The 12961-nt window shown below is 52.8% G+C and overlaps 1 protein-coding gene across 1 annotated transcript in view; it reads right to left on the minus strand.

Annotated features, from left to right (window-relative positions):
- SNX8 (sorting nexin 8) overlaps nt 1–12961 on the minus strand; it is a 44685-nt gene that overhangs the window by 8518 nt on the left and 23206 nt on the right. Inside the window, exons 5-9 of the mRNA XM_006889735.1 lie at nt 9427–9543; nt 8554–8741; nt 7645–7762; nt 5262–5383; nt 2417–2497 (exon numbers count right to left, since the gene is read on the minus strand). Of these exons, the coding sequence (XP_006889797.1) occupies nt 2417–2497; nt 5262–5383; nt 7645–7762; nt 8554–8741; nt 9427–9543 (626 nt within the window). The remainder of the gene's footprint in view (nt 1–2416; nt 2498–5261; nt 5384–7644; nt 7763–8553; nt 8742–9426; nt 9544–12961) is intronic.

The raw sequence follows: 12961 nt of genomic DNA on the forward strand, positions 1-12961 counted from the left end.
AAAAAAAAAAAAGAGATATGTGATTAAGTATTTTTGTCATGACAGGTGTCTAGAGCAAAGGCTACATGGTGGAGTGGACCTGGGGGAGGGTTTGTAAAAAAATGAAATAATTTTTGTTTTCCAAGAGAGTAGTGTACTAGGGCGGAGGGTTGGGAGGGGAGAAAACTGCAACAATGAATGAATGGAAATCCAAAGTCTCTGTAAATTTTTACTGAAATTAATAATAAATTTTAAAAATATAACACACACAAATAAAAAAAGGAACATCTGTCCTGTGTCCTTTATAGTTGGGTTGACTGACTCCTTTTTCTTCCCTGGCACCAACATACGCTAGTACTTCTACTTATGAATACCTCTTTAAGTGACAGGGAAGAATGTTGACATTATTAAACCAGTTTCTCAATGGGGAAAAAAAAGTATCTATCTTGAACATTGTATCTGTCTTAATCCTTTGAAAAAGGTTAGTCTTGGGAGACATCAAGTCCAGTACAAATTTTAAACCTATCTTAGCCTTTGCCCAAGGATAAGCTCAGAAGGCAGGAAGGGAGGACGAGGAAGGAGGAGTGGGACAGGAAAGCACAGGGGGAAGTGGGACGAGCATGTCCCACGAGGCCCAGGTGCGTCAGAGCACAGAGCATCATGAAGGCTCTGCTGCGTCAGAGTGCAGGGCACGTGGAGGCCCAGGTGCGTCAGAGTGCAGGGCACGTGGAGGATCAGCTGCGTCAGAACGCAGAGGCCCAGGTGCATAAGAGCGCAGGGCACGTGGAGGCCCAGGGGTGCATCAGAGTGCGGGCACGTGGAGGCCCAGGTGCATAAGAGCGCAGGGCACGTGGAGGCCCAGGTGCATAAGAGCGCAGGGCACGTGGAGACCCAGGTGCGTCAGAGCACAGAGCACCGTGGACAGTGCAGAGCATGTATCAGCTGCTGAATGGAAAACCAGTGTGTCCTCAGAACTTCCACCCCAAAGGCGTGCAAGAATCACTGAATGGATAACAAATCTGGTCTCTAAACTTTCACTCAATTCACAACAAGCATGAAAAAGAAATCATGAACTGTAACTATTAAGTCAGAGGCCACACAGAAGGATCTTGTTCAAAAGGGGAAACAGCATTTCAAATTCTCCAACACTAGACTTTCTGGAGCCATGAAATGTGGCTGAATCTCCCACACTACTGCCCTGAGAAAACTTTTACATTTAAACCAGAACAATCTCCTGAAGTCATATTAAAACCACGCAGTAGTTTAGGTCAAGAAGAACTCAACAGGACCACAGTGACATCAACAGGAAAGACTAGAGAGAGACCAGAGGGAATGGGGAGGGGCGGCTCGGATCAGCAGGCTGGACGGCTGCACTGCACGCTGCTGAGAACGTCAGCAGGTCACCATGTCCGGGAGCAGCATGGGCAGAAACCACAGCATTCCACTGCTGTGCCTCTCAGAAGAGTGTGACTGCCTACCGAGTCCAGTAACAATGTATCTTCATCAGTCTTTATTCCAGTAAGGGTTTACATTTCATACTGGTTTTCCCTGAGCTTCATTGGCATTTTCTGTTCCAACCTTAATTACCACTGATTAATGTAATTAATTAACTAATTAATTACACTGTCCAGTCAGCCCCTTACTTCCCAATACATTTCATGATAACCTGTTTTCCCTACAGCCAGCCCCTGAATGACTTGGGGCCCACTCATCGATGGCCCCCCACCCCCCGCTGTTTCTCTCATGGTGCATTTAAGCATGGCAAGCATCATTTAACACAGTGACCGCTGACCAGTCTCTGCAGTCCACACAGCGCAAATGCTTGATGTTCAAGCATCGTTTATACTTTCATCCACAATGGCCCCATGTTTCAAGGGAGGCCCATACTGTGGGACTCTCGCTGAGGGAACTGTGAGGGCCCTGGGCCCAGCAGCCATGGGCCTGGTCTGGGGTTTGAGGGTACCCAATAGCAGGCTAGGTCTGGGGTTTGGGGGGATGCCTATGACAGGAGGCTTGGCCTGAGATTTGGGGACCCACTGGCAGTGGGCTTGGCGTGAGGGTTTTTGGGGCCCTGACAGTAGTGAGCTGGAGAGTTTTGGGGGACCCAATAGCTAAGAGCTGAATCTGGTCTTTGGGAGTCCCCAACAACAGAGGGCTGGATTAGGGACACCAATGACAGTAGATCTGGTCTGGGGTTTGGGGTCCCCAGTGGCAGTGGGCTTGGTCTGGGGCTTAGGAGGCTGACAGCACTGGGCCTGATCTGGGGTTTGGGGTCCTCAGTGGCAGTGGGCTTGGTCTGGGGCTTAGGGGGCCAACGGCAGTGGGTCTCGTCTGGAGTTCAGTGGCCCCAGTGCCAGGAGTCTAGGTCTAAGGCTGGGGCTGGCTTTGCTGAAGAACCACTGGCCCCCACAGGCAGAGCCTCGCCCAGGTGACCTACCTTGGCCCGAGAAGCCACTTGGCAGTGCAGGAATTCATCTCCGATGGCCTGAACAGTCTCCTTGAGCTTGTTCTGCACGTCCTGTAGGGGGACAGCAGCCATCATGGCCTCGGCCTCCAGCACCAGGGAGAGCGGGGTGCGGGGCTTCCACACATGGGGCGTCATTGCTTAACTCACCACTAACAGCAAGCCTGAGGGCAGGGCAGTTAACAGAACCAGACCCCGACCTTGCAGCAGAACCCCACCAGACCCCCGCCCGAACCTGCAACAGACCCTCCAGACACCCATATTTAATAATGTATACCCACAATCACCCAAAGATCTGTAAGACTGTATACAAATACACAGTGTATGCCTAGACCGTATGCCCAAGAGTCAGCAGGGGATGAATATCAAGCTAGAAGAACTGTCATACACATCTGAGAACATAGCCTGAGAGGGGCCACAAGCATATTCACAAAACCACAATGTATGCCGAAGAATTACCCAGAGACTTCAGAGAATTTACAGCAGACACATCAGAACACTTATTGGATACGTTAGAATGTAAAGCTAAGAGTCACCTGGGCAGACATAGCAATCTAAACATAATATACACCTGTGAATTTGGCACAAGACTCACCGAAGAGCTGGAGAACTATCCACAAATCCCCAGGGACATCTAAGGACAAGCACCTAAAACCCTTCTACCTGTCCAGGGTGAGGGGGTGGCCCCACTGCACAGCTCACAGTTTGACTCCATTCTCCTCTGGGTGGACATTCTCCTCCAGGGTCTGTCTGCTCCAGGGCTCAGCAGATGTGGCTCTGGTCCAGGGAAGACCTCCCGAGGGGACTGCACTGTCCCCTCTGCCCAGAATGGGTTGGAGTCGCAGAGCAACAGGGGCCCTTCCGGGGTCACACCGAGCAGGAGGACTGCAGTGTCTGTCCCCTCTGCCGGGAATGGGGGTCACAGAGTGGCAGGGGCCCTGCCAGGGTCACGCCCGGCTCCACTCGATACCAGGGAGAGGAAGCCGCACTGATAGAGCTTCACCGTGTGCTTTCCCTGTGCAGGGGTCAGCGGGAGGCCCTCGGCCCTCCCCAACTTCCCAGACCCACCTCAAAAGGGGACCCTCACCTTACCAAGGAGAACCTCAGATCCCCAACTCCTCAGGCCAAGTTTTTGCTGCTGAAGCCCTGTCCTCGATGCCATGCACAAGGGGGTCAATCTCCCACCTGTCAGAGTCTGCCCGTGGGCAGGGGACCCCAGCTCCCTAGAGACCCGCCATCACAGCTGCCTCCTACATGCTGTTTTTGTTGTGTGCACCTTTGAGTCAGAACTGACCCCTAGCTGACCCTCCAGCTGGTTTTCAGAGGCAGCGAATCCCGTGGGAGGGGACTGCCCAGCTTCTGTGGAGCAGCTGGTGGACTCGAACTGCGTGCCTCTGTGCTGACAGTGCGGCTCCTCACACACGAGGCCTTTGTTCTCGTACTCTAACTGCTTGCTGCCTCACCTACTCAGTCTCTAAGACGGCTTTCTGAGCGCAGGTCGAGACACGCAGCTCTGTGAGAACAGGCTTGCTTGCTGTAGGGGGGCCCTCACACCTTCAAATGTGAAAAGCAGCCGCAAACCCACAGAATCCGCCAGGTGTAACGACCTGAGGCCTGCCTGCACCTGCGCTGGCCCCTCCAGAAACTGCACCCACCACTCGCCCCCCAAGTTGCCCAGAACCCCCCGGAGCAGCCAGGCCACCAGCCCCTCCTGTCCACGCCACACTCGTCTCCCTCTGCAAGCAGCAGTGTCGTGTCTGGACAGTGATGACCTAACCTGCACGCCCACGCCGATCTCTTCCATGAACCTAAGAGGACGCGTCAAGGTCTAGCGCTGCGAGCTGAAAAAGCCTGTTGTGTTCTAAGTGATGCAAATAAAACCGGGAGGGCACTGAGCTGACGACGTCGGTCAGGCTCGGGACCCAGACCGCAGAGGGCAGACTGGCTTTCCGAAGAGCTACAGAGAGCGGCCACCGACGGCATCGCTCCAGCACAGGGGCCGGGGAGGCGAGGGCGCGGGGCAGGAAGGTCATTCCTCATAACAAGGACTTAAGGGGGAGGCGCTGCACTGTCAACCAGAAGGCACAGGGTTCAAATCCACCAGCTGCTCCGGGGATCAAGACAGGCATGCACCTGTGGGATTCAGTGCCTCCGAACCCTCTGGGGGTCAGCCGGGGTCGGTTCTGACTCCACGGGACATAACAAGAACCTCCTGTTAAGATGACTGAAAGGAAGGACTACGGAGGAAAGGGGCGAGCAGACGGCGGTTCTGAGAGGAGCGTGGGTGACCGGCTGGAACAACATGCTGTGTAAACCACCACTCAGATTGCTTTCAAACAGCCGGTGCTGTCTCATCCACTCTACGGCTGCTCCTTGGGGGTCTGTGGACGCGGGAGCCACCTCCCAGGCCTCCCCCTGAAGCCACGGGAGGTGGGTCACAGGTCTGTGGTTTCAGGTAGGTTATGGGTCCTGAGGACTCAGTCCTTCTCCTGAAGCCCCAGCAGGGGTTTTATGGAGTCTGTGGTCCCAGCAGAGGGGTCATGGGGTCTGTCGTCTCAGGGGGGTCACGGATCTGTGGTTTCAGGTGGGTCACAGGGTCTGTGGTCTCAGGGGGGTCAGTTGTCTCAGGGTGGGTCTTGGGGTCTATAGTCTCAGCAGGTGGGTTATGGGGTCTGCGGACTCGGACCATTCCCTGAAGCCCCAGCAGGTGAGTTCCAGCTGCCAACCTTCCCATCAGGGAGCAGGACTGAGATGGAAGGACCAAGGTGGGAGCCTCAGCAAAGCTGTCGGGCCAGCGGCTGGCAGCCAGGGCACTCACGGAGCCACTGAAGGACAGGAAGAGCTGGAGCAGCACGTCCTCAGAGAAGCAGGGGTGGCGGGCCACCAGGTTAATGAAGCGCTTCAGGGCCCTCCTCCGCGCCTCAATGAACTCCCGGTCAGCTGTGGGGAGAGGAGCGTTACAGGTCCAGTGGGCCCCACAGCCTGGCCCTGCCCCCGGGTGACTCGCAGCGACCCTGCAGGACAGAACGGAGCTGCCCCGGCGCGTCCCAACGCTGGGATCTTTACAGATGCACACTGTGCCCATCCTCCCAGCCTAGGGGTGCAAACAACTGACCTGGTCACAATGCTTAACACACAGTGCCACTGGGGCTCCTTAAACCCAAATGACACCCTGAGCCACCACGCTGACACTGACTCACAGGGACCCCAGACACAGTGACACTGCTTGTGGTGTTTTCAACTTGGTAACGTCTTTGGACAATGATTAAGGACACCTCTGAGCTGTGGTGTTGGAGAAGAGTACTGGAAATCCCACGGAAAAACCAGAGACGTCTCGGAGAAGCAGCAGTCACAAAGAATGTTGCCAGGAGAGGCTGTTCCTTGGGAAGGGACCTCACGCTAGGGATGGTGGTGGGTCAGTCAGGAGGAAAGATACAGCGACTGCAGCAGTGGACTCAAGGGTGTCAGAGATCGTGAGGGTGACCCAGGAGAGGACAGGCTTAGCTCCACTGCTTACAGGTCGCTGTGGGTCACAGGTGACTCCAGGGCAGCCATGCTTTAAGAAGCAGATGGCTACGTCCTTCTCCTGCTGACTGGCAGGTGGGGTTGAACCTGCGACCATCTGGCTCACAGCTGAATGCTTTGACCACTGTGTCTCTAGGGCACCTTAGATGTGGTAGTGTCTCAGACACAGAGTGTGTATGTGTTTTAAGATGCAGAGAGCAAAGGAAGCAAGCAGAGACGGAGCGATAAAGCTGGCCACTTACAGGCTAAAAGCAGCTCAAGAACGGAAGCTGAGAAAAGACACAGACCTTCCTGCAGAACCAACAGAGACCCTCCCACTCTCCCCTGCAGCTGCTGCTCTGACCTCGGACTTCCAGCCTCTGAAACAACAGCAAAATGCATTCCAGTTTGTGAAAGCCACCCCCATGTGAGGCTCCAGCAGCCCTAGACCACCAGGGTGCTGGGAGACCACCAAGGTGCTGGGGCACCACAGGCTGCAAGCCCTCTGCTGACAGCTTCCACCCCCAGATAGTGACCAAAGCGTACGAGGGCAGAGCACCTAGTGACCCACACAAGCTGGGGTTCACGGATGACAACCTTACTCACAGAGGCTGTGGGGGAGAGGACAACAGAGTCACACACCCGGTCAGTCAGGAGAACACAGACACCGCAGTTCTCCTTTAAAGGATGTCCCCAGAGGACATCCTGATGGGTGAATCCGAGGGTCCATGGGAAGGGGAAGACCCTCAAGGAGATAGACTGACACAGTGACCGTAGCCTTGGACGTGAGCACCGCGGAGACGTGCGGACGGGGCCAGCCAAGGGTGGGGCCTCCTCTGTGCACCAAGTTGCAGAATCAGAACTGGCTCGGTGGCACTTGGCGACCGGAGTCACCCAACGTCCCTGCGTGGCACGAGGGCTCTCTGCTGACCAGCAGGCTGTCAGTCTCCTCTCGGCCAGCAGCTCCACAGGACCTGGTGATAGACTCCTAGGACCCTGTGGGCAGCTCCTCCGGGGGTCGCTATGAGTCATGGTCAGTGGTGGTGGGCTGGCTTTCTGGGCACGTAACCGGCATCAGCAGGGCTGCTAACAGCACGTTTGTGTACAGGGCAGTGTGTGCAGTGTGACCTCACAGAGTCCAGTACTCTTTGTCCTGAGGCTGTGGTCATGTTCTGTCCCCGCACATGTTCTGCATGCCACTGACCAGGGCATCTTGTCCGGCCAGCAAAACAAGCTCAGCCCCAGGGATGTGAGGACAGGGTGATCCTCCCCAGGGGCCCTAGAGATCTGGTCACTGGGGTTCTTTCCTTCACAACTGTGAGGGGCTGTCCCCACAAAGCAAGCATTCTTGTGCAGGGAGTGTTCCTCCACAGGCCAGATGGACTCTCTATCTCAGCTGACCCCTGCACACCTTGGCACCTCATCCAGGAGGAAGGCAGAAGGCTGGAGCCAGTCAAGGCAGTGCCTGGCCTGCAGGGGCCCCACCACTGTGAGAAGCCCTCCGTGTCTGGGGCAGCCTCCCCTCCCTTCCAGGTCCTGGGCGGCCTGCCCTCACCTCCCACCTCATCTCTTCTCCACTTTCCACCTCCCCTTCCCTCCTCCTCCTGGGCGGCCTGCCCTCCCCCACGCCTCCCCTCCCCTCCGTGTCCCAGGCAGCCCGCCCTCACAGCCTGGCCCGCCCTCACGTCCCACCTCACCTCCGAGCATCCTCTTGGGTGGCAGGGCCGGCACCATGCGGTATGGGAACTTGTGCAGCAGCATCTCGTGGAAGACCACAAAGTCATTGTACCGTCTGTACACAGAGGACCTGAAGCGCTGCGGGCCCAGGAGCTGCCGTCAGCACCCACTTGGCTCCCTCACTGCTGCCAGCTCTCCATTCCTTCCCTCCTGCCAGCCGGCTCGACGTGTGCACACCATCACACACACTCACACGCATGTGCACGCACACACACAGGCACTGTTACCTGGCACGGCACCTTGTACTTAATGACACACACGCATGCACACACAAACACACACACATGCTTTGTTACCTAGCTGGACACCTTGTTCTTAATGACACTCTCTCTCGCGCACGCGTGCACACACACACACACACACACACGCACGCTCGGTTACCTGGCTGGGATTCTTCCTTGTTCTTAATGACTCTCTCTCTCTCTCACACACACACACACACACACACACACGCTCGGTTACCTGACTGGACACCTTGTAGTTAATGACTCTCTCTCTCTCACACACACACACACTCTCTTCTCTCTCTCTCTCTCACACACATACATCGCATGCTCGGTTACCTGGCTGGACACCTTGTTCTTAATGATTCTCTCTCTCTCTCTCACACTCTCACACACACACTCACTCTCTCTCTCACACACACACAAACACACACATCACACACTCAATTACCTGGCTGTACACCTTGTTTTTAATGACTCTCTCTCTCTCTCTCTCTCTCACACACACACACACACACACACACACACACACTTCGCACGCTCGGTTACCTGGCTGGACACCTTGTTTTTAATGACTCTCTCTCTCATACACACACAGACACACACACACACACAGACACACACACACATCGCGCGCTCAGTTACCTGGCTGGACACCTCGTACTCAACGTGCTTGAGGAACAGTCCCTTCTTCTCGGGGCTGAGCTCCACCTGCACGCTGTCGCGGGCTAGCAGCTCCTGCAGGCTGTGGCGCAGCCCCAGCGGATTCCCCTGCGGCATCTGCATCCGTGTGGGCTCCAGGGCCGGCTCAGCCCCCCAGGGCGCGGGCACGTCTGTGGGGAAGGGAGCGGAGAGAGGCTGTTCAGAGAGCACGCCCTCCGCCCCTGTTCCGCCCCGAGGACCTGTCAGCTCGGCCCCGGGACCACCAAGCAGCACCCTGGCCACAGTAACCAGGCACAGCCACTTGTGCCCATAGAACCACTGTCCTGCTAGACTCGTGCCCAGGCACCATGTTTCCGTGAACAACGGGAGCTACGTCTTCATCACAGGGAAGGGAGGGAGGTGAGTAAGTACAAATGGCATCCGTCAAAGTGAGCTCCAGTCAGGAGATGAGGGGAAGGGGAAGCAAAAGCAGAAACACTGCACCACCACCCTGGAGTCCAGCTCACAGCAACCCTGGGGACAGAGCGCAGGGACGTTAACCGTGCAGACCGCCTCATCCTGCAGAGCTGGCCTCAAACCACCAACCACTCAGTGGAGATAAGTGTCTAAACACTGCACCACCAGGCTTCCTTTATGGGAGCAGAAGGGCCAGTATTTCTACAATCAGCACATAACACGCCAGAACCACCACTCTCGTGTGTTACAATCCCTTATGTCCACTGATGGGAGATGGATGGACAGTCCACCCTCCAAGGTGCCTGACAGCCTCAGACCCCAGTGGAGGGCGTGGAGGGAGAGACACTGACTTAGAGCCACTATCCTCTTATGCACTGACCCCTGACCCCTCAAACTAACCATGTGTCCTCAACAGCTGAGCCACAACTCCCAGTGTCATATCCCCATCCGGTCCGCACCCTGGTGTGAGCACCCCCGTGCGGTAGACCCTCACCTTGCGGATGGTGATGAAGCGTGCTGGGGAGGAAGGACGCAATCCGCCAGATTAGGTTGTATCTCAAATCAGTCTCCTCTGATGCAAAAGGGACTGAACATGTGAGCAGAAATGGAAGGGACCTGCACCACCAAGAAAAGAGCCCAGGACTGGGGTGAGTTTCTTAGGCCTCAGAGTCCCTGCACGAGAGGCCTCCAAGACCCTGGGTCAGATCGATGTCAAGGCACATGGAGACCCCAAGGAATGGTAGGCCCACAGATGCTGAAAAGAGGCAGGAATGTTCTTCCAGAACCAACAAAGAAAGCCTTCCTCTAGGACCAGCACCTGAGATCTGGACTTACAGCTCTCTGAGCTGAGAGGAAATAAAACTGTTTGTCAAAGCCACCCCCTTGTGATATTTGTTATGGCAGCACAAGACAACAGAGACAGACCCCTAATCACAGAAACCCAAGAATTAAACCCTAAACAGACAAGAATCACCCATGCTGCCATCTGCAATTCAGCAGAAAACAGTGCTGAGATATCCAAGGCCAAAGATCGCAGAGGAAAAACCAAAAACACAGCAAGAACCCAAATCATTGACTCAGCAAATATTTTTGGCTTGTGTGTTTTTACCACAATAAAAAAAAATAGATAGGAAATCCTGTTGAATTTCAGTTTAGTTTTTAGTACAAGGAGATTACAAAATGGGAGGTGAAAAAAAAGAAGTTATTTGCAGTTAAGGGGGGAAAAATAAAGTCAAGATACTTTAAACAGGGAAAAAATCTTCTTCCAATTAACATCACTGTAACTAAACACCCAAAGCCTGTATTTCCTTTCTCTGGTCTCCAAAGAGTCTATGATATGGTTGTATTACTTCTATGATCTAACCTTGAATTAACTCTACAAGTGATATGCTAAGATTCTGATTTACAATCTACAATGCAAATTAATGATCTTCTGTGGTATTAACTCAGCATCTGGGGTTTAAAATGTAGATATTTTTTTTTAAGTGTAGCTATTTTTAACCCTAAAGCTAAAGAAAGAACATAAACTAAGGTCTACAGAGTTTATAAGGTCCTTGGTGGCGTAGTTTCTTCTGTGTGCTGACTGTGGAGCCGAGCAAGCTGTAACTGTTAACAACCTCAATATCCTCTCTGTCTATCATGGTGCTGCCGACTGGCCCAGTGGAGAGAATCTTTGTCTTGATGTTAAGCTTCAACCCATATTGAAGACTACAGTCCTTGACCTTCTTTTGCAGCACGAGCTTCAGGTCTTCTTCAGTTTCAGCAAGCAGGGTTGTGTCATCTGCATATCACAGGTTGTTGATGAGTCTTCCTCCAATCTTGATGCCACATTCCTCCTCATAGAGCCCAGCCTCCCAAATGATCTGCATATAGACTGGAAAAGTATGAGGTAGGATGCATCCCTGACACATTCCTTTCCCGATTTTGTACTATGCGACGTTTCCTTGCTCTGTTCTGAGGACTGCTTCCTGGGCCAAGGGATTCCCATTTTCCTCAAGGTTAGACAAAATTTGTTGTGATCCACACGCTCAAATGCCTCTGCATAATCAATGAAACACAGACCGACATTCCTCTGGTATTCTTTGCTTTCTGCCAAGAACCATCTGACATCGGAGATAATGTCTCTAGGGCCACGACCTCTTCAAAACTCAGCTTGTATTCCTGGTCATTCTCTGCCAGTTTACTGTCCAGTCATTTCTGGAGAGTCGTCAGCAGGATTTTGCTTGTGTGTGATAGTAGTGATAATGGTTATCATTTTCACAGTCAGGTCATCTTCTTTTGGAATGGGAATAAATATGGATCTCTTCCAGTCAGTTGGCCAGGTAGTTGTCTTCTAGATTTCTTGGTACAACCTGGTGATCACATCCAGGGCATAGGCATATAACTTGTTAAAAAATTACCACATAAATATGTGTGTGTGGGCAGGTGGATCAGTAGTAAACAGTTTGTAAATATGTAAATAGTGTGTGTGTGTGTGTGTGTGTGTGTGTGTGTGTGTGTGTGTAGGTGACCTACTGTTAAGGAGGTGTGTTTCCAACCTTAAGACAGGCAGTTTAAATCCACCAGCAGCTCCTTGGGAGAAAGAATAGTATCTTGCCACGCAACTTCCTGCCTCTGAGAACTCGCTGGAGCTGTGGGTCAGTTCTGACTCAATGGAGCGCATGTGAATAGATATGTGTCCATGATGGACGTACGCATGAGTGTATGTGGGCGTGCAGGTACGTGCATACCTGGATGGGGACACATGGGTGTATGAACATGTTGTATGTGTGTGCACATGTGTCTATGTGAGTGCACGATCAGGTATGGAGGTGTGAGTCGTGCATGAATGAGTGTGTAGGACTACAGCCTTCAACATGGATTGCATCTCAACATCGAGAAAACAAAGACCCTCACCACTGGGCCAGAAGGCAGCATCATGATGGAAGGAGAAAAGATTGAGGTTGTTTATGTTTTCATCCTGCTCAAACCCACAATCAACACTCTTGGTACCAGCAGTCAGGAAATCAAAAGACAAACTGCATTAGGAAAATACACTGTCGAGGACCTCTCCATAGTGCTTAAGAGCAACAATGTCAATTTAGAGATTAAGGTGCACCTGATTCAGACCACGGTCTTCTCAGTTTCTTACTATGCATCTAAGAGCTGGACAGTGAATAAGAATGACAGGAGAAGAATTGATACATCTGAGTTGTGGTTCTGGAGCATGCCATGGGCTGCCAAGAGAACAAACAGGTCTGTCCTAGAGAGGGTGAAACCAAGTTGCTCATTGGAAGCAAAGATTTTGAAGCTCTGTCTCATGTACTTTGGGCACATGGCCAGGAGGGACCAGTCCTTGGAGAAAGACATCACCCTTGGAAGGCTGGAGGATCAGTGCAGAAGAGGAAGATCATGAATGAGGATTGAAACAGTGACTGTGGCAATGGGATCAGATGTGTGAGAGGTGAGGTTGGCTCAGGACAGTGCAAGGTTCAGAGCTGACTCCAATGCACGTAACAAAACACATAATATGTACAACATATGTGTACATATGTGTGAACACGTGTTCGTGTGTACATGTCTGTGTGTGCATGAGTGTGTCTAGGGGGGCTGAGTGTGTGTACACGGCTGCACGAGTATGACTGTTAGTGCGTGTGCCTGTCTGTAAGTACCCATGTGCATGTGTCAGTATCTGTATACAGGACTGTGTGTGCATATTACCATGCAGATACAGATGTGTGGGAACGCATGTGGCTGTATGGAAGAGTGGGAGACAGCACACCTAGGCATATGTGAGTGTGTACGTGTGTGAGTGTGTGCTCACGGGTGCATGTGAGTGTACCAGACAGGTGTGCATCTGTGAATAGGTGGGGAGTGTCTGGCATGTTTTGTTTTGTTTTGTTTGTTTATGGGGGTTTTGCTCATTTTTCCCCCTCAGCATTTTTTAAAGGCCATA

This window comes from Elephantulus edwardii, unplaced genomic scaffold (genome assembly GCF_000299155.1).
Source record: "Elephantulus edwardii isolate Elephantulus edwardi_28Jun2011 unplaced genomic scaffold, EleEdw1.0 scaffold00080, whole genome shotgun sequence".
Taxonomy (NCBI): Eukaryota; Metazoa; Chordata; class Mammalia; order Macroscelidea; family Macroscelididae; genus Elephantulus; species Elephantulus edwardii.